Source organism: Taudactylus pleione, unplaced genomic scaffold, assembly GCF_031769625.1.
Source record: "Taudactylus pleione unplaced genomic scaffold, aTauple2 ptg000039l, whole genome shotgun sequence".
Lineage (NCBI taxonomy): Eukaryota > Metazoa > Chordata > Amphibia > Anura > Myobatrachidae > Taudactylus > Taudactylus pleione.
In genome coordinates this window covers 256,866-283,639 of record NW_028284441.1, presented here as the reverse complement: position 1 = coordinate 283,639, position 26,774 = coordinate 256,866, and the positions used below count along the sequence as shown (strand labels likewise).

General features: G+C 49.1%; 1 protein-coding gene across 6 annotated transcripts in view; it reads right to left on the bottom strand.

The window, feature by feature from the left end:
* The window catches only part of CLASRP (CLK4 associating serine/arginine rich protein), a 54,713-nt gene extending 28,153 nt beyond the window's left edge, over nucleotides 1-26,560 (bottom strand). For 4 of the 6 annotated variants that reach the window (XR_015871823.1, XR_015871822.1, XM_088452843.1 and 1 more), the window contains exons 1-8: nucleotides 26,425-26,560; nucleotides 23,054-23,181; nucleotides 21,821-21,918; nucleotides 21,623-21,724; nucleotides 21,019-21,098; nucleotides 18,748-18,832; nucleotides 11,616-11,758; nucleotides 4,641-4,737 (exon numbers count right to left, since the gene is read on the bottom strand). Coding sequence is in view for 4 of the 6 variants with exons in the window: in XM_088452843.1 (XP_088308969.1) it covers nucleotides 4,641-4,737; nucleotides 11,616-11,758; nucleotides 18,748-18,832; nucleotides 21,019-21,098; nucleotides 21,623-21,724; nucleotides 21,821-21,918; nucleotides 23,054-23,181; nucleotides 26,425-26,536 (845 nt within the window). In the remaining 2 variants the exon portion in view is untranslated. Of the gene's footprint in view, nucleotides 1-4,640; nucleotides 4,738-11,615; nucleotides 11,759-18,747; nucleotides 18,833-21,018; nucleotides 21,099-21,622; nucleotides 21,725-21,820; nucleotides 21,919-23,053; nucleotides 23,182-26,252; nucleotides 26,337-26,424 lie in introns of those variants that run through there. The other 2 variants (XM_088452854.1, XM_088452869.1) reach the window with 2 other exon arrangements.
* Between the last annotated feature and the right edge of the window lie 214 nt (nucleotides 26,561-26,774).

The window sequence follows — 26,774 nt, the reverse complement described above, 5'->3', positions numbered from 1 at the left end:
TTCTAGCTGAAGCCGGCTTCCGAGCTCGTAGCATGGGATTCACCACCGCTCTAGAGAAACCCTTGGACCTCAAGAGGGAAGTCTCAAGAGCCACGCCGTCAAAGATAACCGACTCAAGTCCGGGTAGAGACAAGAACCCTGAGACAACGGGTCCGGCCTCTGAAGTAACAGCAATGGAGTGTCGATGGACAGACACTGAAGATCCGAGTACCAACTCCGTCTGGGCCACCAGCAGGATCTTGCCTCCTTCCTGCCTGAACTTTCGAATTACTCGAGGCAGCAGGGAGAACAGAGGAAACCGGTACGTCAATTGGAAGTTCCATCATGCCGACAGAGCGTCCACCAGGAGAACTTCTGTATCTCTTGTTCGGGATCCGTACGCCCACAGTTTGCGGTTGTGTCTGGAGGCCATGAGGTCTATTTTGGGAAGACCCCACTTGTCTACCAGGAGTTGGAACACCTCCTGGTGAAGAGACCATTCCCCCCGAGTGTACATCATGGCGGCTGAGGAAGTCCGCTTCCCAGTTCAGCACACCCGGAATAAAGACGGCCGAAATGGCTGGAAGATTGCCTTCTGCCCAAGTCAGGATGCGGGACATCTCCCTTAGAGCCGCTTGGCTTAGAGTTCCTCCCTGCCGATTTAGGTAAGCCACCGTGGTGGCGTTGTCTGACTGAACCTGCACAGGTTTCCCTAGCAGGAACGGTCTTGCATGCTGCAGCACCCTGAATACTGCTCGAATTTCCAATATATTGATCAGCAGGTCACATTCCTCTGACGTCCACCGGCCCGGGAAGATGCGTGGGCCTGTCACAGCGCCCCAGCCCCGAAGACAGGCATCCGTTGTTAGAAGGACCCAATCCGAAATCCAAAACTGACTTCCTCTGCTGAGATGGGACTTTTGTAACCACCAAGTCAAAGATAGGCGCACCTTCGGAGTGAGCCTGATCATCTGCGACTTTATTCGACAGGGATTTCTGTCCCATCTGGAAAGGATCAACATCTGCAGAAGCCTGGAATGGAACTGGGCATACTCCACCATGTGAAACGTTGACACCATGGAACCCAGTAACTTCATCGCTGAGAGAAGAGACACTCGGCGACTCCTTAGAACATTGCGTATCTTGGACTGCAACAGGGCTCTCTTTTCTTCCGTCAAGAAGATCCTCTGTTGCTGAGAGTCCAACAAATGTCCAGAGATGGACCATTCTCTGAGAAGCAATTAGAGAGGACTTCTTCCAGTTCACTATCCAGCCATGGGCCTGCAATACTGATATTGTCAGTTGTAGATGGTTGCAAAGGACCTGTGGCGACCCTGCCAACAACAGAAGGTCATCAAATAAGGTAACAGGCGAACCCCCTGCAACCGCAGGTGTGCCGCCATGACCGCCATTACTTTTGAGAACACCCGAGGAGCCGTGGAGAGGCCAAACGGTAGAGGCTGAAACTGGTAATGGAGGTCCGACACCGCAAATCTGAGGTAACGCTGATGAACCTTGGCAATGGGGATATGCATGTAAGCATCCTGAATATCCAGGGACACCATAAAATCCCCAAGCTGCATAGCTAAAACAATAGAACGCAGAGTCTCCATTCGGGACCGAGGGACCCTTAAAAACTTGTTCAGGGACTTGAGGTTGAGGATAGGTCGGAATGATCCATTTGGCTTTTGAACCAGAAAAAGGTTGGAGTAATATCCGGTCCCTCTCAGGGATAACGGAACAGGCTCTATTACTCCCATCTGAAGCATAGAGCGCACCGCCTCTTGGATCGCCAGAGCCTTCGTTGCATCTGAAGGATGGCCTGCTACAAAGAATTGATGAGGAGGCCTTCTGCGGAAGGAGAGGGCATATCCCTGAGATACCACCTCCCTTAACTAAGTGTCTGTTGTGGTTTGGAACCAACACTGGGCGTATCGCAGAAGTCAGCCTCCCACCTTGAGATCAACAAAGGGGAGGCCCAGCCCGTCAGGCTGAGGGTTTGTCGTCCGGCTTGGCGGCTGGACGTCTGGTACTCCAAGCTTGTTTCTTGGTCTTAGCGGTCTTCTTGGGGCCTGAAGGTCTCTGAAAGGACTGAACCTTAGGTTTTCCCGGAGTGAGATAGGGCCGAAAGGACAGATTTTTAGACCCAGACGGAGTCGGGGCTGAAGGTAGACATGCAGATTTGGCAGCTGCCAGTGTGTCCACCTTCTTGTCCAAAGCTGGCCCAAACAGGACCTGCCCATTGTAGGGTAAGCATTCTAAGCCTTTCTTGGATTCAGCGTCCGCCCGCCAAGAACGTAACCACAAGGAGCACTTACAGCCGCCGCGGAAATCCTAGAAGTAAGTAGGCTCAAATCCAAAGCTGCTTCGTTAATGTACGTAGCGGAATCCCAAAGGTTACCCACTAACACCACCTGTTCGCTGGTACCCTCTAAAGCAAAGGATGCTTCCAAAGCGTCCACCCATCTTTCCATAGTCTGGGCCAACTAGCAGACAGCCATAGCTGGTCTAGATGCTCCTCCAGCGAGGGAATAGCTAGACTTAAGGCACACCTCCAACTTACGGTCTGTAGCATCCGTCAGAGAAGGCATAGACAAAGTTGCGCTCTTTACTAAGCACGTCGCATGAGAATCCACCTGAGGAGGAGACTCCCATTTAGTGAAATCTTCCGCAAAGAGGTATGCACGGGCCAGGCGCTTGTGAGGTTGAAATCTCTTTCCCGAAGATTTCCACGCCTCCTCCATGTGATCAATTAGCTGTCCAGATAGAGGAAAAACTGCTGTAGTTCCTTTAACCTCCTTAATATAAGCATGAGTAGGTGTTGCAGGTAGGTTGTCATCAGTAATTACCATGGCCGCACGGACTGCCCGTATGAGACCTGGAATGTAAATACTAGACTTAGCCTCTGCCCCAGCTTGAGGAGTGTCCGACTGGTCATCTGATGAGGGCGAAATTCTAGATCTGCCATCCTCATCATCCTGTGCGTATGGATATGACAAGAATGGTCTTTTAGCAGGTCTAGACTGATCCTGCTGAGTGCTTCGCACTCCAGAAATAGAAAAACGTGGTTCTGCCAGAGTAAGGACCTGTTGCAGGGGGCACTGCGTCATTACTATCGGCCCCGGAACCCCTAGAACTGGAGGCGGGACTACCGCCTGTTGTGCGAACCCCAATTGGGGAAACGCATGAGGGACTGCCAACCTATTTACAAGGACAGTCTAAACCTGGCGCAAAACAAGCCCAAGGTGGTTCTTGAGAGGTGCTGGGTACAGCAGTGGTACCAGGAATGGCTAAGCATGCAGTACATAAACCAATCTGAAGTACCGCCCGATCCCCCACACCTGCTTTACAACTGGAGCAGGAAAACAGGAGAGGTGCTCCCCTAACAGAGTCCTCACTGGACATAGTGGTATGTGACACTCTCTCACAGTAATGAATCTTAAACTGTGAGGCAGATTCCCACCCTGACAGTACTGGCACCGAGAGAGCTGGTCAGTAAGGAGAAATAGGGATAGTTAAAATGGCTGACAGGAGAATTAATCAGGCACACAGCGCTAACAAAGTCACATACAATGCAGAAATCCTGCAGTAAGTGCACTATCACTTACACAGACCTACAGCATGGCAGTGATAGCGCTACATACGCTGACCTGACTGGAGGAGAGGTATGTAAGGGGCACCCAGGCTCTGCACCCTGCACCAGTGTCTTGCTCATAAAATGGCCACCGGAGGATGAAGGGAGGCGGGCTTGGGGAGGATCACTGTCTCAGCCCGCCAGAGCCTCAACGTAAGGCGCCGGAGAACAATGATGGGGAGGAGCCTCCTGTGCGCTGGCTCCACTATACTGCTGTCCCCAGAGAGCCCCCAGCCCTTGGAACGCCGGACTGTGAGACAGCGGGCGCCTACCACAGACACCTGCTTCTTACCTTTGCAGCCCCCCGTCCATCCGGCCACAGTCCACGGCCCCCGAGGGATCCACTAACTAGAACCCCCAAGAGCCCGCTGAGTTCCCCGGATCACTACCGGTGGTCAGCGCCGGCGGGGGTGTCGGAGCGGTAGCATGACGTCCGCTGGACTGTCCTGTGCTACCGCTCTTGAAGATCTTCAGGGGCTGTGAACACACAACCCCCTTCTGATGACCCAGCTCCGGCCAGGCACCTACTGAAACTGAGGTGCCTTGGCCTGGGGGCGGGGTATAGGAGGGGGCCCGATGCATCCTGGGACGGAGATTTTTAACTATGTGGTGCCCATGGCAGGAGCCAAGCCCTATACCCCAAGGTATCCCTGTGGATCCCTAAAGGACCCTGAGGTAGAAACTTAAAATGCAATCCAATATCAAATACTGTTACAATACAGTGATACTTGGGAAGTCTAATGGGAAGGAAAACATCTAGTCACTGGTAACAAAACAAATACTTGCAAGAAGAGGGGATTAATGTAGTAGCAGACCGAACAGGAATATTCCACCAATTTACAAGACACAAACTTCCATTCCTCATTATATCTAGCAATAAGTGACTGATTCCATAGAAAATAGAATATGACAAAGAAAGACTTGGCGACTGCAATTGGACTACTTATTCCTGGTCATTATATTACACTCCTTGCAGGTTATACATATCTGGAGACTAACACTACTGCCTGGTTTGGGATCTACTCACCTGACAAAGTCACCCTCAGCCATCCCATAACTGGTTGCTTGCTTGTTCAGATCACCAACTTGCTCTTCTGTAATCTCGTCCACATCCACCTCCACATCTGAAAAGGAAATATTTAGTTACCCCATGTGTTTATCCCTTTAATAAAATCGCCATTTAAAGATCGCGTTAAAAAAAAAATTTTTAAATCGCCAATTTTCACAAATTGACATTCTTTAAATTCCTTCCAAAGAGTTAAACTGCTAGAAGAAAAAAAAATCTAGTTTACAGTAGAAAATGATTGCATGGTTCAGCAGCTGTTCAAAGGTGTCATGATATAGGTCTATGCATCAGACACTCCTCCACAACTCTAAGTTAGCCCTTAAGACACACCTTTTCATAAAGGTCTATTAGCCTTCCTCATTACACAGCCCCCATTAGCCATGTTTTCTTTACCAGCTCACCCTCCTGGTTACACCCTTCCATCTAACCGCAGGTAAAAGATCTATGGCCCGATGCCCCGTTCTGCCTACACAGATATGATGATCGGCTATCAAAACAGTCATTCCACAGACATCAATGATCGTTGCTCCATCTGGGACTCGGGAAAATTAAACATGTTAAAAATCCCCGACACGCCGATTCCAACCATTTTCTGGTCGGACTCACGGAAGTCTTGATTGTCCAACATGTTGGTTTTCTCCTATCCCCCAACCCGGGCAGAACGGGGAATTAGAGCAATCTATTGCAGATGCATGGGCCTCATTAGACTGTAAGCTATAAAGAGCAGGACTCTGTTCCTTTGTGCTCTTCTTAAAACTATCACTCCAACCAGTGCACTTTTGCTCCCAACTCTCACCAGCGACACTGATCCTGTGTTGCTCAACTGTTGGATACAGGTTTATTGAGTGCGGATTTACTTGATTCATTCCCCCTCACCCAAAAAACAAACTAATCACTACTTTTTTTCTAGCTGTAGTGAATTTACCCTACTCTTCATTGCCTCCATGCTCCACCCTCTCTTTGGTTTTTCTTTGCATTGGTTATCCTGCGTGATCCCATGTGATGTGCAACTGTTTTGTTTACGGTACTGGGGACACCTTGTGATGTCATATGTATATAATACAGGAAAACTGATTTTTAAGTTACTATTTAGCATCAATTAAGTCACCATGATGAAGCATTGTGTGAAACAGGGACAAGTACAACCTTACTAGCTCCACAGCAATAAAGACGACAGTTTGAGCCAGGTATTTATAATCTAGGGTGCTGCGTCATTTCTGCATCATAAAAGCAGAACCCCTGTAAAACTACAGCACCGAATTCTGCTCCCAAGATACGAGTGAGGTACTTTATTGTTGTACATGTATCACACACAGCAGAACCGCCTGTACCTCTGGTATAACTACCAGAGCAGAGATCTGGACCTTTAAGGAACTTCATTTAATCACTTTATTCAGTCCATCCCACAAAGGAGTAACTGGGATAAACAAAGAAGATATTAGGGAACTTCACACTGAGGGGGTCTATTGCCATTTGTGAACCCCCCCCCCCCCCCCCGAAATTACCATTTATTATCACTGTATATTGCAGCAATTTAGATGGTATTTGCAGGGTATTAATCATGGACATGCAGATGGTGGTTTCCAGAGACGGTTCCAAAATATGTATCAAAAAGATTTAGCTCATAGCCGCAGTGGCCTCATGCCATCTAAATATGACAATGGAAAACAAAACAAGACGTGCTGCTGAAATAGAAACCATGATCATTATTTTAACAATTTATTATAATAGCAATGACTTGACAAGTTATCAATTGCAAATATTAATTCACATAAAATATATAACAGAACTGCTTAATAAAAGTCCTTTACTGAATGATTGTAGTATTGGAAAAAAAAAACCTCCAAAGTCTTGCACCAAAGCTCTTATTAGTAAGTATTAGTATTAATACAGCTTTTAAAACTTTTAAAGATGCAGGGTCAAGCTTAAATCTATTCGTATTCTTATTCCAGCCATATACATTCGTGAGCGAGTCCAGCTTGTGTATATTCATACTGTTAGTCCAACACTTAATTAAGCATGCTCCTTCAACTTATAAAAACCATATATGGTGTGGTATAAGCTGTCTCCGATTTTATTAAGCGGTTTGTCATTGCTATTATAATAAATTGTTAAAATAATGATCATGGTTTCTATTTGAGCAGCGCTTCGTGTTATTCTTTTGCTTTCTTGTGTCAATTGGGTACATTTTTAGCTAGTACCTCGCTATTAGAAGCGGCAGCTCAAATAAGATTGGCATTTTTGTGGAATAGGCACGGAGTAAGATTTTCTATTTTTTCCTTGTGTAAATATGGCAATAGCTAATAGGGCCAAGCACTAAAGAGCTAAGCGTTTTGGGCCTTGGTAATTTGCTTCAGGCTGCAGTCCTCTGTGAGCAATAGGGACTGCAGAGAGCATAGGCATATTTATAAGGGTACACACGGGTCCCTGGGTCCAGTGGGGCCCCTCACCGCACACCCTGCACCCATAGTATACTTACCTTGTGCAGTCAATCTGGTTCTGTCTCCTCCTCCACAGCGCCATCTTCCCAGTGACCCCTTCTGAAAGATGGTGCCATGCAGTCAAAGCAAGGTCTCTTGTGCGCATGCGCCATCTTCCCAAATATCACTAGAAAGATGGCGCTGGAAGAGGAGGGACCCGTTTGTCGGCACAGGGCAAAACGCGGGGCTTGGTGGGCGCTGCTCAGAGGAGGGACCTGGGCGTAAATGCGCCCATGGCAGAGAGACGCGACTGATTAATCTCCTCACGGAATTCTCAGGGACAAGTTGCGAGCGGAGTAAGCTCCACAATAGAATGGGCCAATTATTTAGGTTAAGCAGTTTGTCAGAACCACACAGACATAAAAAGGTGAATAACCCTTATTGTAAGCCCTGGTTGGTACCACATAGCCTACTGAAATTCTCTCTCTCTCATGACAACTGTCCCAGTTATGAAACGGGGTCTTACGCAGAAAAGACATCTGCCATTTTGGCAGCAGCCATAGGAAGGGGCCAGTTATCCTTTCCAGAGGTCTGTTTCATGTAGAACAAGGAAGACACGGGCACCAACTCTCCCGTTCCTAGCACTTTCTGCTAAGCTTCCTAACAGCCCCAAAGCTGTATCTGGCAACTGTACAGTAATGAAATAGGAATACAAACTATTAAACAGCCATAGGCAGCACAACAGTATAGAAGCACCTGCTTCTTGGGGTTTTCACTGGAAAAAAATAAAAAATACTATACTTCAAAGAGCCTGAGCTCTTGCTCACACCTCAATAACCCATGGTTCCAGTGTATCTTCCGGGGAGTGGGTGTTTCAGCAAATTCACCCAAAGATCAGACATATTATACTCACACTGAAAAGAGCCTGTAAGCAACATTTGACAATACATTAAATGTTGAAGTTCACGTGTCTACCATCAGAGAAAGAAAACAGGATTTTGGTACTTACCGATAAATCCCTTTCTCTAATTCTACAGGGGACACTGGAGTTCAATACTGTGGGGTATAGATGGTGGTAGAGTAGAGCCTGGCACTTTAAACAATTCAGAAGTCTGACTGGCTCCTCCCCCCCCCTCTATGCCCCATCAGCTCCAGTTTAAAGAAACTGAGCCCGAGAGGATACAGTGGACAACAGGAAAAGAGAAGGAGAAGTCCACAGAACGGAACAAGACCGACTGAAGGAGCACAGAGGAACCCACAGCAGGGAACCCATGGAGGTCACACAACCATACATTAAACCAAACAAAATGGCAGGAACGCAGCGGTGGGCGTTCAGTGTCCCCTGTGGAATCGGAGAAAAAGGGATTTATCGGTAAGTACCAAAATCCTGTTTTTTCCTTCATCCACTAGGGGGACACTGGAGTTGAAGACCGTTTGGTCATCCCAAAGCTAACCTCCTTGGTGGGAAGCGCCGTGAACTTGCCGACCCTGCGGGCAAATCGAAGCCCAAGGCCCAAGTGAAAAGCAAGGGCTGAGGACAAGAGACGTAGAGCACAGGAGACTATCAAAACTCCTCGCTGAACATCCAAAGAAATTTCCCACATACAGCGTATGTTGAATGGAACAGGAAAACAGCTGTCTAGTGGACAACAGCAGACGAGAATCATCAGAACACTAATCTCAGCTGAAAACAGACCAACCAGGACCGTTGGTAGCAGAGTCCCAAAAAGAATCCAGAGGAGAAGGGCGGTAACATAAGAACAGACTCGAGAAAATCGTACGTAGCTGAGTTTGAGATTGTCCACTAACTCCACCTGCTCAGCGGAAGAGTCAGTGTCCAGAGACGTCTCCAAGTTATCTGCACAGCGCTACATGGCTCTGGCCACCCAGCACACGGCCATAATTATCAGCAAAGGGCAAGCGTTTCTGAGGCTGGAACCACTTACCCGGATTTTTTCCACGCCGCCTCTAAATGAAAAATGGTGATCCGACTCAAAAACTAATTTGCCTTGGCTCGGGGTGTAACTCTGTGGTGCCCGATGTCTGCTGCCATTACCTATACCCCCAATGCCGTGGATAAGTAAGTAATCTCTCTCTCTCATATATATATATATATATATATACACACACACATACATATATACACACACACACACTATATCTATACACACTATATCTATACAAAATTTATTTATTTTTTTAATTAAAACACAGCAGGGCTGCTACAGGGTAGCTGACTCCCCCTGTGAAGTGGGGCACCCTCCAGGTGCTGACTCCCATCCTAAAGGGAAGCCTGACAGGGGATCTGAACCGGCCACCTCATTGAGTAGGTGCAGGAACAAGTGCCTCTTTGGAAGACCCATCTGCCGACTGACCGCGGGGAGCTCCATTAGTAAAGATGCCGCGTGGACGGCTCAGCGCCAACTTGTCAGCTGACCCCCCCCCTCCCCCACGCAGTCAAAAAGCAGGTGGGGTGATTCCGCGGCATCCAGCCTGGGTGCAGTTTCTAACACTGGCTGGAAAAGGCAGGCAGGCGCTTTTCCCCGGCTGCTTGGGGGGGGAGCGATTACACATAGCTTCTCTACACAAGCACTGGCGCGGCAACAATAAGCCGTGCTCTCTAACAGTTCTATCTTGGGGGAGTGCAAAAGCCAGCGCTTCTTATAGGCACCAGTGCAGCAAATAGCCGCCACTAAGGCCCGCCCCCATGAAAGGCAAAATGCCTGAGGCTTTGTAAAATGCTGGTGCTTTAAACTCCCATGTTATGGGGGTAAGGGGACACGGCAGGCTTCCTCTCTGAGCACAGAGAAGGGAAGAGCAGTGCTGACTCCCCTATGTGTGACATGCCACCGCACTGCCCAGGAATTCTCATCACCCCTGCTAGCCAGGGGTAGTCATTTTACTTACAGCTGCTGCTGGGGCGGCGAGTACACAAGCCGATGTCAGCTGCAGTGGGTCCTCGTAGGGTTCGATTACGCTTTTGTGGGCCCCCTCTTCAGGGTCACCGGACAAAGGCTGCAGTAGCCGTGGCGGTGCCCTTCCTGGCAGCTCCCACGTTACAGGCAGACTGTCACAGCAAACAGTGTCTGTCCGAATGCTTGTTTATAAAAAACAAATTATAAAATTATATGAAGAGGCTGAAGACAGCCTGATGTGCTACCGGCTCTCTCGGGCACATTTTCTGAACAGGGGCTGATGGGGAGGAGCCAGTCACACTTCTAAATTATTTAAAGTGCCAGGCTCTACTCTACTACCATCTATACCCCACTGCCACTGTCTTGAACTCCAGTGTCCCCTAGTGAATGAAGGAGAAAGTATGGTTTTCTTGAAACAGTAGGCCAGAAAAAAAACAAACAAACAAACAATGCAGTTCATCGGGATTTGAACGAACTTCTGAAACAATAACCTTTGGGCAGAAGAGGAAAAACTGTAGGTATGTGGTCTTCATGCACATCTTCATATTTTAAGTATTTGAGGTTTCACTTGGGAGCATTGAAGTCACGGAGGTATATTTACTAAGAGGTGTTTGAAATTCCATCTGGATTGTAGTGCTCCCCCAGAGGCCACTGACCTAAGAATTGATATGAGATCTCTGATTGGCCAGCACACTGCAGCTCCCACGCTCTAACCAATGAGGGCATGCACATTCATTCTTATGGCAGTGTCCACTAGTGACCTGCTATTTGCAACGGGTTACCTATAAGAGAAATAGTGACATCTTCAATGGGTTTTTTTTTTTTTTTGCCAAGTACCAGGATACTTACTTTGGCATAATTTCTGAGGGCCCAATACCCCTAAGGAAGCCAGGTGCCAACTCACACTGGGTTTTTTTATGCTTCCGCCACGGCTAGTAAAGCTTGGTGCTGATTATAGTACGCTCAATGTGGTAATTTTCCTTTAAACACCTTTTTACATCAGAGAGCTGACGCTTGGCTTAATAGCGGGATGCAAACCATTTAAAAACAAGCAATGATCCCTAGCACACCAGCAAATACTGTATACAACTGAATGACTGAAAAAAAGAAAAGAATCAAGTATCGGGAAGTCAAAATCCAAACTGCAAAGCCACAAAGATGCTGTGGTAGGAGTGAGCCATGTAGCCAGGAGTGGGTCAGAATCCTGAAACTAAATGTTAGCCTAAAATTCATGCAGAATATGAGTTGTTCAAGTCATAACTTATATTGCTTACAACATACATATTACAAGGAGGTTTTACACGATACTGAATCAGCTGCAGGTATTTAAGAGAGTCTCCCGGTATTTTTAAAGTAGCAATCATTTCAAAGGCTAAACCAAGCGTTAAAATGATTGTCACTTTAATAATTAAGGGGAGACTCACATAAATCCCCGCAGCGTCAGAAGTTGGTAAACTATCACATTTAGCTTTTAGAGAGTAAATCTACCTGGCCATGAACAGGTAAAGAATTATGGTGTTTTAGTGGTTTAAAGCCTGCCCAAAGAGCCAATTGTTATAGAAGAAATGCCTTTTGGCTCACTATTGCCGTAGGGCAAGTACCTATATCTGGTATGACTTCATCTTCATCGGATTTACTCTCATCGTCAGAATCCTCATCCTCCCCTTTCTCAGGAGAGTCTCCTAATTCCGCCACTGTACTGTCCTCATAAGTGTAACCGATAGAGGCCTTCTTCTCCGACAGCCTGCGTACAAGTAGACAAGGGCAACAACATGGTTAGGTATGGAGGCAGGAGAGAATAGAAATGGAAGCAAAGAAAATTAGAGGGGTATTAAAAATACAAAACTGTTGAGGGAGACCCACATGGTGGTGTCAGACGTGAGGGATCAGTATGGGGATGGTAACCCTCATGTTACTTAGATTGTAGTTGTCAAAAAAATAAAAATACTACCTTGTGCATTACGGAGGTAGACAATAAGTGAAAATGCTTGCAGAATATTTAAGTAAAATGTCATGCACGCAACAGGTCCTAAACATTTGCTGATATCTGACACTTTAGAATGATGGCACTACTCATGTTGCATTTCCCCAGGAAAGGACAATCTGAGGCATGACCGTAAACCAGCTCAATCATAAAAATAAGCTTATCACTTTTCCCCTGTTATTTTGGACTCCAGTGAAAGCTATTAGATGGTATAATAGCGCTGCCCCATAGGAACAAGTGGCAGTTATGAGCTAGACTGCCCAGCACGTAACTGTATGCTAGGTTGGCCAGAAGGCGTAGCACACCCTCGAGTGCGCTGGTCTATATGCACCTACATATGCCAAGAAAAAATATATATTTTCTCCATCTCAAATGGAGGAGGAATAGCCGTGAAATATCCTGTTCGGGTAAAATATGCGCTATAGCACGTATTTGCGGTTTCTCACACTGGGGACTCACTTCTATATAAGAGCCGGGTCCCCGAGGACGCGCTGTGCCGCTGTCAATCCCCGTCAGGCTGTCATGGATTGGCCGCAGCACAGCGCGTCTCCGAGGACACGACCCAGTCACCTTGCACACGTAGCTAAAAGCGCCGCTGTCAAATAGGCGCCGATCGTGAGCCAATTGGAGCTCGCAGACTAGCAGCCAATCAGCAGGGGCTACCGGTCCACGAGCTCTAATTGGCTCATGCGCGACGCCAGGTTTGTATGACAGCCCTATTTTCAAGGGCTGATCTGAGTGCAGTGGGCTGATGCGGGCATGGGGGGCAAAATGTGAAATGTGCCAGGCCCCTCCGGCGTGAAGACTGGTCCCGGCCGCCCCTCCGGCGTGAAGACTGGTCCCGGCCGCCCCTCCGGCGTGAAGACTGGTCCCGGCCGCCCCTCCGGCGTGAAGACTGGTCCCGGCCGCCCCTCCGGCGTGAAGACTGGTCCCGGCCGCCCCTCCGGCGTGAAGACTGGTCCCGGCCGCCCCTCCGGCGTGAAGACTGGTCCCGGCCGCCCCTCCGGCGTGAAGACTGGTCCCGGCCGCCCCTCCGGCGTGAAGACTGGTCCCGGCCGCCCCTCCGGCGTGAAGACTGGTCCCGGCCGCCCCTCCGGCGTGAAGACTGGTCCCGGCCGCCCCTCCGGCGTGAAGACTGGTCCCGGCGGCGGCCGCCCCTCCGGCGTGAAGACTGGTCCCGGCGGCGGCCGCCCCTCCGGCGTGAAGACTGGTCCCGGCGGCGGCCGCCCCTCCGGCGTGAAGACTGGTCCCGGCGGCGGCCGCCCCTCCGGCGTGAAGACTGGTCCCGGCGGCGGCCGCCCCTCCGGCGTGAAGACTGGTCCCGGCGGCGGCCGCCCCTCCGGCGTGAAGACTGGTCCCGGCGGCGGCCCGCCCCTCCGGCGTGAAGACTGGTCCCGGCGGCGGCCGCCCCTCCGGCGTGAAGACTGGTCCCGGCGGCGGCCGCCCCTCCGGCGTGAAGACTGGTCCCGGCGGCGGCCGCCCCTCCGGCGTGAAGACTGGTCCCGGCGGCGGCCGCCCCTCCGGCGTGAAGACTGGTCCCGGCGGCGGCCGCCCCTCCGGCGTGAAGACTGGTCCCGGCGGCGGCCGCCCCTCCGGCGTGAAGACTGGTCCCGGCGGCGGCCGCCCCTCCGGCGTGAAGACTGGTCCCGGCGGCGGCCGCCCCTCCGGCGTGAAGACTGGTCCCGGCGGCGGCCGCCCCTCCGGCGTGAAGACTGGTCCCGGCGGCGGCCGCCCCTCCGGCGTGAAGACTGGTCCCGGCGGCGGCCGCCCCTCCGGCGTGAAGACTGGTCCCGGCGGCGGCCGCCCCTCCGGCGTGAAGACTGGTCCCGGCGGCAGCCGCCCCTCCGGCGTGAAGACTGGTCCCGGCGGCGGCCGCCCCTCCGGCGTGAAGACTGGTCCCGGCGGCGGCCGCCCCTCCGGCGTGAAGACTGGTCCCGGCGGCGGCCGCCCCTCCGGCGTGAAGACTGGTCCTAGTCCAGGAGGCCCACCTGGATCGAATATTGCGCCCCGCCCCAGCGTGAACACTCCGGCCCCCCTATTTGAAGGTACTTGTGAAGAGGGGTAGCGCAGCGGGTGGGGGGTGGTGAAGTAGCGGGTGGGGGTTGGTGCGGCAGCAGGCGGTACCACCTGCACTTTGTAGCAGCCATGGGGAATTATTGCCAGACTTACTGCATTGCGATGCTCATGCTCCTAGCAGCTCCCTGGAATAGTAGGAGCGGGGTGCTGTCACGCCGCCGCATGCCGCTTAGCACCATGGTCTTGCTCGGTGGCGCAACAGCACCTCAGCTCCTACTGTTCCACGGACCAGCTAGGAGCATGAGCATCACGCTTTGATGGCTTGTATGTAGGGGAGCCTTGGGTGCTGGGGCTGGGCGCACTTCTCCTGTCCCTGCCTAGTTGGATTCACCGCTCCTGCCTCCTCCTCTGAAAAACAGAGCGATGAAAGGTAGCTGTTAGCCTGTTATTGAAGCTGGGAGTAGTGGAGTATTGGGGGGGGGGGGGGGGGTAATAATTGGTGCAGGGTGTAGGGGCTGGGAGGGTTGTTAGTAGTGCTGGAGTAGTGGAGGGGAGGATGTTAGTGATGCTGGGAGTAGTGGAGAAGGGGGGGGATGTTAGTGATGCTGGGAGTAGTGGAGAAGGGGGGGGGATGTTAGTGATGCTGGGAGTAGTGGAGAAGGGGGGGGGATGTTAGTGATGCTGGGAGTAGTGGAGAAGGGGGGGGGGGATGTTAGTGGTGCTGGGAGTAGTGGAGAAGGGGGGGGGATGTTAGTGGTGCTGGGAGTAGTGGAGAAGGGGGAGGATGTTAGTGGTGCTGGGAGTAGTGGAGAAGGTGGGAGGATGTTAGTGGGTGCTGGGAGTAGTGGAGAAGGGGGAGGATGTTAGTGATGCTGGGAGTAGTGGAGAAGGGCGGGTTGTTAGTGGTGCTGGGAGTAGTGGAGAAGGGGGGGATGTTAGTGATGCTGGGAGTAGTGAAGGAGGGGGGGGGATGTTAGTGATGCTGGGGGTAGTGGAGAAGGGGGGGATGTTAGTGATGCTGGGAGTAGAGGAGAAGGGGGGGGATGTTAGTGATGCTGGGAGTAGAGGAGAAGGGCGGGTTAGTAATGCTGGGAGTAGAGGAGAAGGGCGGGGTTGTTAGTGGTGCTGGCAGTTGTCGGGGGAAGTCCCAGGAGTTGTCCCCATTGATGTGCAGCCTCTGCTTCCTATAGATGGGCTCTTTGTATATAATGTGCCTGCATGATAAGCTTACTGATGGTGAAATAATTATTATTAATGGCGTTAGCTGAAGGGGCCAGTGTCTGTAACGCATCGCATTCCGGATATTGGTAAATCTGGCAGCATCACATCCCCCATAGAAACCTATGGGGGAGGTAGGTGCCAGCGGGGAATGGAGGGATCGCAGTTGGAATCGGAGATACCTGTTGCGGTCCCTCCTTCATACATCCGGGGGAAACTTAATATTTGAGGGTAAACCTCCGAAATCGGGTGTTTTTGGGGATTTTACCTCATATATTCAATGAAAAATGGGCCCCTAAAACTTTAGTTGGCTAACACTGGCAGCTCTAATGTTAATTACCAGCACATGAGTATTACTGAAAAATGTCTCATTGTGCAATAAAGAGTAACAAAATGTTTTACTATACTATAATAAAGCTAACTAATGCTTTAGCATTCATTATTTTTTTTCTGTTTAAGTTGTTACATTGTCATAAGACTTTCATTCCAATGGGACCCAGAAAAGGTCAGGTAGGTGCCGGGAGTAGTGGGTTGGGGGGGGGGGGTGGGGGGAGTGTGTTAGTGATGCAGCATCACTAACCCCCCCACCACTACATGCAGCATCACTAACCCCCCCACCACTACTTGCAGCAAGTAGTGGTGGGGGGGGGGGGGTTAGTGATGCTGCAAGTAGTGGTGGGGGGGGGTTAGTGATGCTGCAAGTAGTGGTGGGGGGGGGTTAGTGATGCTGCAAGTAGTGGTGGGGGGGGGTTAGTGATGCTGCAAGTAGTGGTGGGGGGGGGGTTAGTGATGCTGCAAGTAGTGGTGGGGGGGGGTTAAGTGATGCTGCAAGTAGTGGTGGGGGGGGGGGTTAGTGATGCTGCAAGTAGTGGTGGGGGGGGGGTTAGTGATGCTGCAAGTAGTGGTGGGGGGGGGGTTAGTGATGCTGCAAGTAGTGGTGGGGGGGGGGGGTTAGTGATGCTGCAAGTAGTGGTGGGGGGGGGGGTTAGTGATGCTGCAAGTAGTGGTGGGGGGGGGTTAGTGATGCTGCAAGTAGTGGTGGGGGGGGGTTAGTGATGCTGCAAGTAGTGGTGGGGGGGGGGGGTTAGTGATGCTGCAAGTAGTGGTGGGGGGGGGGGTTAGTGATGCTGCAAGTAGTGGTGGGGGGGGGGTTAGTGATGCTGCAAGTAGTGGTGGGGGGGGGGGTTAGTGATGCTGCAAGTAGTGGTGGGGGGGGGTTAGTGATGCTGCAAGTAGTGGTGGGGGGGGGGGTTAGTGATGCTGCAAGTAGTGGTGGGGGGGGGGTTAGTGATGCTGCAAGTAGTGGTGGGGGGGGTTAGTGATGCTGCAAGTAGTGGTGGGGGGGGGTTAGTGATGCTGCAAGTAGTGGTGGGGGGGGGGTTAGTGATGCTGCAAGTAGTGGTGGGGGGGGGGGTTAGTGATGCTGCAAGTAGTGGTGGGGGCGTTAGTGATGCTGCAAGTAGTGGTGGGGGCGGTTAGTGATGCTGCAAGTAGTGGTGGGGCGGTTAGTGATGCTGCAAGTAGTGGGGGGGGGTTAGTGATGCTGCAAGTAGTGGGGGGGGGTTAGTGATGCTGCAAGTAGTGGGGGGGGGGGGTTAGTGATGCTGCAAGTAGTGGGGGGGGGGGTTAGTGATGCTGCAAGTAGTGGGGGGGGGGTTAGTGATGCTGCAAGTAGTGGGGGGGGGGGTTAGTGATGCTGCAAGTAGTGGGGGGGGGGGTTAGTGATGCTGCAAGTAGTGGTGGGGGGGGTTAGTGATGCTGCAAGTAGTGGTGGGGGGGGTTAGTGATGCTGCAAGTAGTGGGGGGGGGTTAGTGATGCTGCAAGTAGTGGGGGGGGGGGTTAGTGATGCTGCAAGTAGTGGGGGGGGGGTTAGAGATGCTGCAAGTAGTGGGGGGGGGGTTAGTGATGCTGCAAGTAGTGGGGGGGGGGGTTAGTGATGCTGCAAGTAGTGGGGGGGGGGTTAGTGATGCTGCAAGTAGTGGGGGGGGTTAGTGATGCTGCAAGTAGTGGGGGGGGTTAGTGATGCTGCAAGTAGTGGGGGGGGGTTAGTGATGCTGCAAGTAGTGGGGGGGGTTAGTGATGCTGCAAGTAGTGGGGGGGGTTAGTGATGCTGCAAATAGTGGGGGGGGTTAGTGATGCTGCAAATAGTGGGGGGGGTTAGTGATGCTGCAAATAGTGGGGGGGGTTAGTGATGCTGCAAGTAGTGGGGGGTTAGTGATGCTGCAAGTAGTGGGGGGGTTTAGTGATGCTGCAAGTAGTGGGGGGGTTAGTGATGCTGCAAGTAGTGGGAGGGGGGGTTAGTGATGCTGCAAGTAGTGGGAGGGGGGGGTTAGTGATGCTGCAAGTAGTGGGAGGGGGGGGGTTAGTGATGCTGCAAGTAGTGGGAGGGGGGGGTTAGTGATGCTGCAAGTAGTGGGAGGGGGGGGGTTAGTGATGCTGCAAGTAGTGGGAGGGGGGGGGTTAGTGATGCTGCAAGTAGTGGGGGGGGGTTAGTGATGCTGCAAGTAGTGGGGGGGGGGGTTAGTGATGCTGCAAGTAGTGGGGGGGGGGGTTAGTGATGCTGCAAGTAGTGGGAGACTTGTGCCATCTTGGGGTGGATCACCAGGTGCCAGAGAGTAGGTCAGAATCAGCCCTCCTTACATAACTGACCAGAGCGATACAATATGAATGCTGCATTAGCCCTCCCCTCCAGCACATCCACTTTAACCTCAGCTGAGAACTGGGGATGTTGTGAGGGACTGCCATAGTAGGGTGCACACATGGGACATCTGTGGCCATCAGCCCATAGTAGCTATTGCATTGATCTCTGATATTTTGGAAAGATCAATTTCCATACTCTATGCTTCCAGATATTTTGGCTTGATTCTGGAAACATGATATATTGCTAGAATTGAACCAAAACAACCTGATGCTGCAGCAATAAATGTAATTACTACTACATTTTATTTATAGGGCGCCACAAGTGGTCCGCAGTGCCGTACATACAGCGCAGGGGTACACAGGAAATTACATTATAGTAACCAAAATATAAAACAGAGCACAAGTAACAATTAGCAACACAATTCTCCATACACAATACAGGTGGGAAGATGAAGGCTGTCATAGAAGTGCTAGAGAAGAGGAGCTGTGAGACAGTAGGGAGGAGGACCCTGCACCTAGGAGCTTACAATCTAGGGGGATCTACAGTCTAATTTCCTCAAACCCAGCGCCTCTAGCTGTACTGTACATGCGTCGCCTTTTTTCTTACTGTGCATGCTCAGTTTTTCTCCACAACTGCGCAATGCATCGAAATAATATCAATCTAGGGGAAACCTATATTATTTTGGATGATCGTTTACGGTCAAATTGATCTGAAAGACTGACACGGGACCGGCGGTTAGCAATCCCCACTTCAAAGTGGTGCCACCGGGAACTTCAATAAAGTGGGGGGGGGGGGGGGGGGGAATAGAAAAAGCCTAGCAAAGGGGTATATTTTCAATGCTCTAAACAAATGACACAACGAGGAGGCACTTACTTTTTCTTCTCATCTTCTCCTGGTCTCTGTAAGCCACCATAAAGTTCATCAATGTAGATCTGGTATAGACACTGCTCCTCAGAAACTAGAGGAAAAGGTTAGAACAGTATAATTTGCAATGAGTGCTATTTTACATATAAGCACCTTAATAACTGTCAAAAGTTCTGATGGCATGAGTGCTCATTATATATACACATACACGCTATAGTGGCTATACAAAGAGGCAGATTCGAGTACATGATGTGGATGAAATCACTATAAAACCACTTTAAAAAGTTACAAACAGCTAAAGCTTTTAAACACAAAACAAAAACAGTCTTCATCCTAGCACCCTGCACCTGTCAGAACCCGTGCACTTCCTCTTTCCTGCCTGGGGTGTCGCTCTTAGCATACAAACTGCTGTATCTCAGCATTTTGCTGCATCAGCTGACTGTGCTAGAAGCACCAAAGCAGAGAGCGACACCCCAGGCAGGATAAGGAAACTGCACAGGTTTTAACAGGTGCAGGGTGCTAGAATGAACACTAACAGATGATTAGTTATTAAGGTATCCAAAGTCTATACTAAAATGCACTTACACGAAATTGAGCACTATCTTCAGAGGCAATAGAATTAGAGTCTACCTGCGCACAATTAAATAGTTACAATTGATTTCAAAATGAACATAAATGTCCGCGAGGAATCCCACAGTTGGATATTGCAACTTAAAATTTTCTTTGATCTTTGTGATGAAGCTCTTATTTTCACTTTTTTGGGAAAGACTAATACGATTAGATCATAAAGAAATGGTGATAAAATGGTACAAAGAAATCCACCTAGAACTGGCTGTCCTCCAAAGTGCAGAATGCAGTGTCAGACAGCGTCATGGCCTCCCTTACCATCTACAGTGACAGAGATGGGATAAACTACCTATTGTACAACGGCTCAAGCACTTCACAAACCTGTGCTTTAGGGTAGGGCAGAGTTTCCCAAACGCGATCCTCATGGAACTTCAACAGTACAGGTTTTAGAGCTATCCATGCTTGACCACAGATGACTTAATAAGTACATCAGTCAGTTTGACTTAACCACCTGTGCTCAACCATAGATCTCTCTAAAACTTGTAGTGTTGGGGTGCCTTGAGGACTGCATTTGGGAAGGGAAAGAGCACGAAACTGAAGTGAAACCTCTTCTGGGACAGATTTGGAAAACCATCAAACCAAATTAATTAGTTTTATGTCCTGCCCTCAACACTAAGCAACAGAAAAGAAACTCCAGCAACAGCATGGCAATTAGTCACTCTCATGGCCTAATCTTACCCCAGAAATGTGCGAGTCTGAAGGTACCATAAGTGGAGGCATACAGCCACACTTACTCACCTAACTGGATAAAACACAATAGGTTTGTTCTGATAAGAATCTGTAGATTCATTCAAGAATTCCTGTTCATTAATAGTCGCCATCTGAAGGAACTCAAGCAATATTGCACAGTACCTAGATATACGCATGGCCCTAGAAAGCTGGCTTGGGCCCGGATGAAGGGAGTGTGGACTATTTGCGGGAGGCGTAGCCACGCCCCCTCAGGGAAAAAACGTTTGCAGTGCCGCTACCTGCCAGGGAGGAGGACACTGTGAACCCCCCCAGCCCGATGCAAATCCAGGGATTGCAAATTCCCTGCTGCGAGCAGTCTCCCATTACAGCCCAGCAAACAGCAGCGTGTGCTCGGCTGCTGACAGGTAAAAGGAAGTGATGGCGGACCCGGGCCCCAATCGGGCCTCTCCAGCAAGCCTAGGTCATTAGTACCCGCTCCCCCCCCCCCCCCCTCGCTCTCTCAACCCCTGGGCGTACGAGACTGGCAGACGTGTGCCCTTATAGACTCACATCTCTAACGGCATCTAATAAGCATTGCTATCAACTATCAAAACAAAAAGGGAGGAATTCAGTATTTTGTGCTACTCAGTGGTGATTCCAAATATACTTACAAAAAGATGTGGATATGTGAAATGGGAGAAGACTTTTTATATGCAACCATTTTAAAACACTTATAATTTGAATATCCTTATAATTTACAAATGAGGTTACACATATATGGAGAGATCTGCTTGCCAACATACAGGGTTCCTGCCCTATAAATTATACACTACACTATCTCGTGGATCAGGGACAAATATAAAATAGACACACACAAATGGAACAGGACAGTTGGTAAGGATCTCTCTCCTGTATACAATTTAGGACATTTTTATTTACGGTTACATGATTTACAAAAAAAAAAATTCCACAGAAAATACTTACTGCCAGCAAAGTCATTCTGAACCAGCCCCCTGTAACGCTCATAGTTACACTTTCGGTCGTCAGACTCTTGTTCAGATGATCTTAAAAAATAAAAATAAAATAAACAGAAAATGAGGTTCCCAAATTACAGGGATTGTAAAAACTCTGAATTCCTGATGAGATAACCAGTACAAGTACTTACATATATTTAAAGTAAATATGAAAATATTAAAAGAATACTGTCCAGCTATCGGTGGAGAAACCAGAAAGGGTAAAGCTGGTTACACTAAATATGATGCATCGTACGATATATCGTTCCAATCCACATTGTAGGGTGTGCACCCGATCCACCGTTCATTGCATCGTCCCATTTGCTGTCCTGCACGGCAGATGAGACGATGCAATGAACGATGGGGTGCTGTTACACGCAGCATGTAACGATACTACGCGCCGCCATACGCCGGACCATGCAGTGTGTACGGCGCGCGCAATGTATTGTTTCATCGGTCGCTGTATCACTGGGTCGCACCTATCGTATGATGAGTACCCAGAACAAAGATGGCTGCAAGGATTTTCAGTTACTGGAGACATCACCAATATCACACTTCATTTAATAACTACTCACATAGTTGTAAGAAGAGGTGGTTTATATTCTGGAATATAATCAAGATGTGCACGGACATCAAAGCGATCGATCATATTGTTAGGGTCCCCTTGCCACGGCATCCTGAAAAAAATACAAGTAGGTGTTCAGGTAACAAACGGATTTTTCTTTTTACCAACAAAATAAAATAATTAGTCCTGCCCCTGTGAGAATGCTTACATGTTAACAGGGCTCTCAGCTGCCAGCGCCACAGCGGAATCCAGATGAATCTTACAGTACCGCCCATGAACTTGAAGGAACTGAGCAGGATCTTTTTTCTGTGACAGCAAAGATGTAAGTCATTTAAACATGCACCAGTTAGTACTGCAATGTAAAGAGAGTTTAATAAGGTCTAGGAATAATATAGAAAGCAATAAGCAGGATTAATAACCTAGTAATATAGCTTGATACCTCATTCACAGAATAAGGATGTGATGGAAATGTCCAATTTTGCGTACTCACTGGCCGTTGTATCAAAATAATATTCTTACAGTATGGAGTAATTTATCAAACCTCAGCAGTTTATAGTCGCACTTTTATAATGTGATCTATTGAGCAATGTGTTTTGATAAACTTTAAGAAGCATACACAAACGATTTTTTGAACAATTATCGTTAAACAATATCGTTTAAAAAAATCGTTCACGTTTGTAGTTCAGTCAGACTTATTAACGCATCGATTTTCAGTAAGGGAATATGCAAAACTCATTTGTAGTTCAAAAAAATCGTTCATTACACTTTAAAAAATCTGACAGATTTTTCATAAAATCGTTGTGTGTATGGAGCTTAAGAGTCTAAGCAGCTAGTGTGTCACGTGACTACATCCTATACCGGTTTTATCAGTACAGCCTCAAGCACGTTTCCTGCAAAGAAATGGAGAAGAAAATACAGAACGACCTTGTAGTACAGTACATGGTTAATGGCAGACAGCGCACTTTAGCAGTATACAAATCAAAAAAGTTTTTTCCTTTATTGCTGTGTTACTTGACAATATTTGGTTCTTGCACAACATCTCTATGGATGAAACTCCTTCCTGGCTACTTTACATGACTGGGGGTGTTTGATTTGATGAACTGGCTTTAAAGAACACTCACGCACAAGAATGATCTGTTCCAAACAATAGGAGGATTTTTTAAGTCTTCAGATGACGGCAGCTATCTGCCAGTGTATGAGGTCATCTATGGACTGTATTAATAGGTCTGATATCCTGATGCTTGGCCTAGTGCACAGTCTGCTCATTTTGGCCACTCAAGTCTGGATGTACTGAAAAGCTAATCCTGGCACTTGTGCTATATGTGGCCGACATAACTTCTGTCTACAGCATGTTTCAAGCAGTGAAAAGAGATTTCAAAATAGTAGTTTGTGATGTCATTCATTTTTCATTATGACTCTTAAATTAATTAATATCACCTACAATTTTCTCATAGTATTCCCGCCGACGTTCTGCCCGCTTTTTATAATCCACCATCATCCCCCGAAGCTTCCGCTCGTGTTTACGAGCTTCATGCCACATCCTAGAACCAGTCTTCATCCGACAAGTGACTGAAAAGTGGAAAAAGTTTAAATATAAAGAGAAAAAAAAAAAAAAGTCAAATTCATATACATAAGCTGTCAATTATTAAATACTTTACAACAGGGATGGGGAAACCTCAGGCCCGAAGGGCATATAAGGCCCTCAGAACCATTTGGTCTGGCCCTCTAAGCTTTTTTTCTTCTAGCCTCATATGGCTAGCAGGGTGCCCAGAATGGCACCCAACAGCCAGAGTCTATGCAGCAGTGCCGCCTGGAGCATCCTTAGAATGCTTCAGATTGTCACCCCCGCTGCCCTTAAAGCTCCCCGGAGCATCTTCAGGATGCTCCGGGCATTGCTGTAATCAGCAGCGATTGTGGCCCTGCCCCTAGTGACATCATTCGGAGAGGGGAGCATGGTCTGCACCAGGCCCACGAATAATGTTATATATATCAAAACGACCCTCGGCAGAAAAAAGGTTCCCCACCCCTGCTTTCCAGTCTGAATATTGTGACAGGTCAATCATTAATAATCCTCTCCAATGTATTAATGCAAACCTCAAGCTGCTGCCAAACTATCACTCCCACCATCCTGTAAATGAATGTCTTAATAAACAAATCCATTTATACAAGATCTACCTGAGTAATATACATACACCACTTCTAAGAAGGGAAATTGGCCACACCCATTGCTAACATGTACAGAAAATCAAGCATACCTCCAGGCAATATCCACACATTAGCAGCAGAATGCATCATACTGAAGAGCCCAGGGACTTTCAAAATTGCACTGTCATATGTCACCTTTATGACAAGTATCACATTTCTGCCTTACTAGAGCTTCCCCAGTCCACTGTAAAGCTATGTACAGTGACCCCTGTACGAGGAGTGTGCAATAAGTTTCTGGAGATGCAGTGTATAGGTAGACAATCTGACTGTCTGGTTGTGAACTGTAATCTCAGACTAACGTCCGTATATAAGCAGCACGGCACGCCTAAGAAAACATCTTACTCATTTCCTTCAAGAAACTCGTTATGGAGCTCAACAGAGGCCATTGGAGAGCCATGATCTTCTACGACTACAAGAGGAAGCAAGCATCGTCCCGAACCACTGTGTGTGAATTTTAGCGGCGGGAGGTGGTCCCTGGAAGACAACGAGCGGTGCGGCCGACCTGTGTCCGCCATCACAGAGGACAACGTTGCTGCCATACGGGCCATAGATGAGGTGGATGTCAGGGTAATAGTTCTCTTTAGAGAAGGAAATAGGCACCTCATTGGGATCTATCCAGCCAATACTCCAAGAAAAGATTTGCCTAAGTAAGGTTTCTGCATGCTGGGTGTCCCATCAGCTGACGCGAGAGCAGGAGGCGGCTTGGATGACTTGGAGCTGCAACATGCTGGCCAGGTTCAATGGCGGTCAGTCAAACTAGGTCTGGGAATTCATCAGTGGTGATAAATCCTGGATCTCGAGTTTCAACCCCAAGACCAAACAACAGTCGGCCCAGTGGACCTCAGTTGCAGGTGCGCCACCACAGAAGCTCTGACGTGAGTGTAGCGTGGCCAAGAAAATGGAGGTTGTTTATGTGGCCTAGACTTGTCATGTAGCTACGGTACCACTCTTGCAGCAGCACACTGTCACTGGGGACTAGCACGCCATACCTGCCGCAAGTACCGGAAGCCATTTCCATGCTCATGAACGCATCCAGGAGCTTGGTTATCTGCCATAGTGTCCAAATTTGGCCCCATGCAGCTTCTTTGTATTCCCACAAATCAAGCACAAAGTTGAGTGGGATTAGATTTGAGTCAGAGAAAGCTGCAGTGGAAACCTTCACCCAGCATATAGAAGACAAACCTGCTTCGAACTGGTCCAGTTGCTTCACCAAGTGGTTTGAGCAGATACAACTTTGCATAGACTTCTCTGGCGAATACTTGGAAAAAATATGTTCACTTTATTTGTAAATATAAATACTTTCTGTGCATCCAGAAACATATTTAATATGACAATGCACCTGTGCACAAATCAAGGTCCATCAAAAAAATGGTTTGGTGTTAAGAAAATCCTAACTACCACCACATCTGAGATCTAACTGCGAGCCAGACCTTATTGTCCAACAAGAGTGCACCACTGCACTAATGCTCTTGTGGACAGCTTTCCTAGAGTAGTGGAGGTTGTGATAGCAGCAAAGGGAGGATCAACTCCCTAATAATAACCACAGGTTTGGAATGAAATGTTCAGGGAGGCCATATATATGGGTCACCATTATAACACAGCCAGGGATGGAAGGGGGGGGGCGCACCAAACTTCATCACAGTAGGTAAGCAGCAGCCCATAGTGCAACTCCCCCCCACCCGCATCTCCCTTACTGTTTAGCAGGTACCAGTTATAAAAGGGCAAGACTGATGCAATTCTTTCCTCCAGTGCTGGGTGGGAACAGGGGGAGGCTGGCATCCTCCTACCGACAAAGTGCAGCTCCGACTGGGTAGGCTAGGGACGAGATAAAGACAGTAGCCGGCATCCTCCTTACGGCAGGTGCATCTCCGGGCAGTGAGCCGCACTGTGACTCGGGCAATAAGTCAGGCTGCGCTGAGGTTTTTATATGAAATGTCAGTGCAGCAGGGATGTTCTGACAGACGGACAGACCGCCAGCATGGGGGAGAACACTGATATACGTGAGTTTTCATATATACAAGAATAACACTATACTCTTCCGTAAGCAATGCCTCCAGAACATCAGATTTTAGGAACAGCTTACATTGAGCCCCTACAGCAAGGGCTGCTGTTGAACAACACATTCCAGCATGCCCTCCAACAGTTTCAGCATGACCAAAGATCAAAAATATGGCAGGGCATGCTGAGATGTGTAGTTCTACAGCAGCTGGAGGGCCGCTTATTGTCTATCCCAGCCCTAAAGAATCAGAGCTTTGGTATAGTATAATTTACACACAAACATCTCCCAAAAAAACAGCCTCTAGCTGCCTTAACGAGCTAATCCACACAGGCCATGCTGGGACTTGTAGACCCACAACAGCTGAGAAGCCACAGGTTGCCTATGGCCAGTAACAGAAGGAAACCCCCTAATTACACACTGACAGCAGCCCGCTTACTGCAGATCAACAATGACGCGGCACATGTGCGCTGCTGCCGCTCTATGCAGGGGGAAGCAGCTAGATCCCCTTCCGTAGATTGATATGCAGGGGTGAGCCAGGTGGGTGTCTCTCTGGCCCATACTGACATCGCGGCAGGGCACTGGGGGAGGCGCTGCGCGGCGGTACATACACATACGTCTGGTGAGGTCGCGCCGGTCCGTGACAGAATCAGACTTATCACAGCGCACACCCTTCAGAAGGACGCGGCACAGAGACTCAGCAGCTCTCAGAGAGCTGGGCATAAGCAAGTACGCCTAGCTGCTTCCGGTTTCCGTACAATCATTACGTACCTTTTTCTAGACTAGGCCTCCTTACTCGCTGATTGGACAAACAAGGTCGCGTGACTACTGCGGGGCGTCTCCTAAACTCTTCACGAGGACTAGAGAGAAAACTGTTGTTTACCGATAGGTCTCTTAATCGGTCGGAAAGTAGCCATTTTCCTAGAGACCCATTAATATCTTGGTGATCCTGGCTTCAACC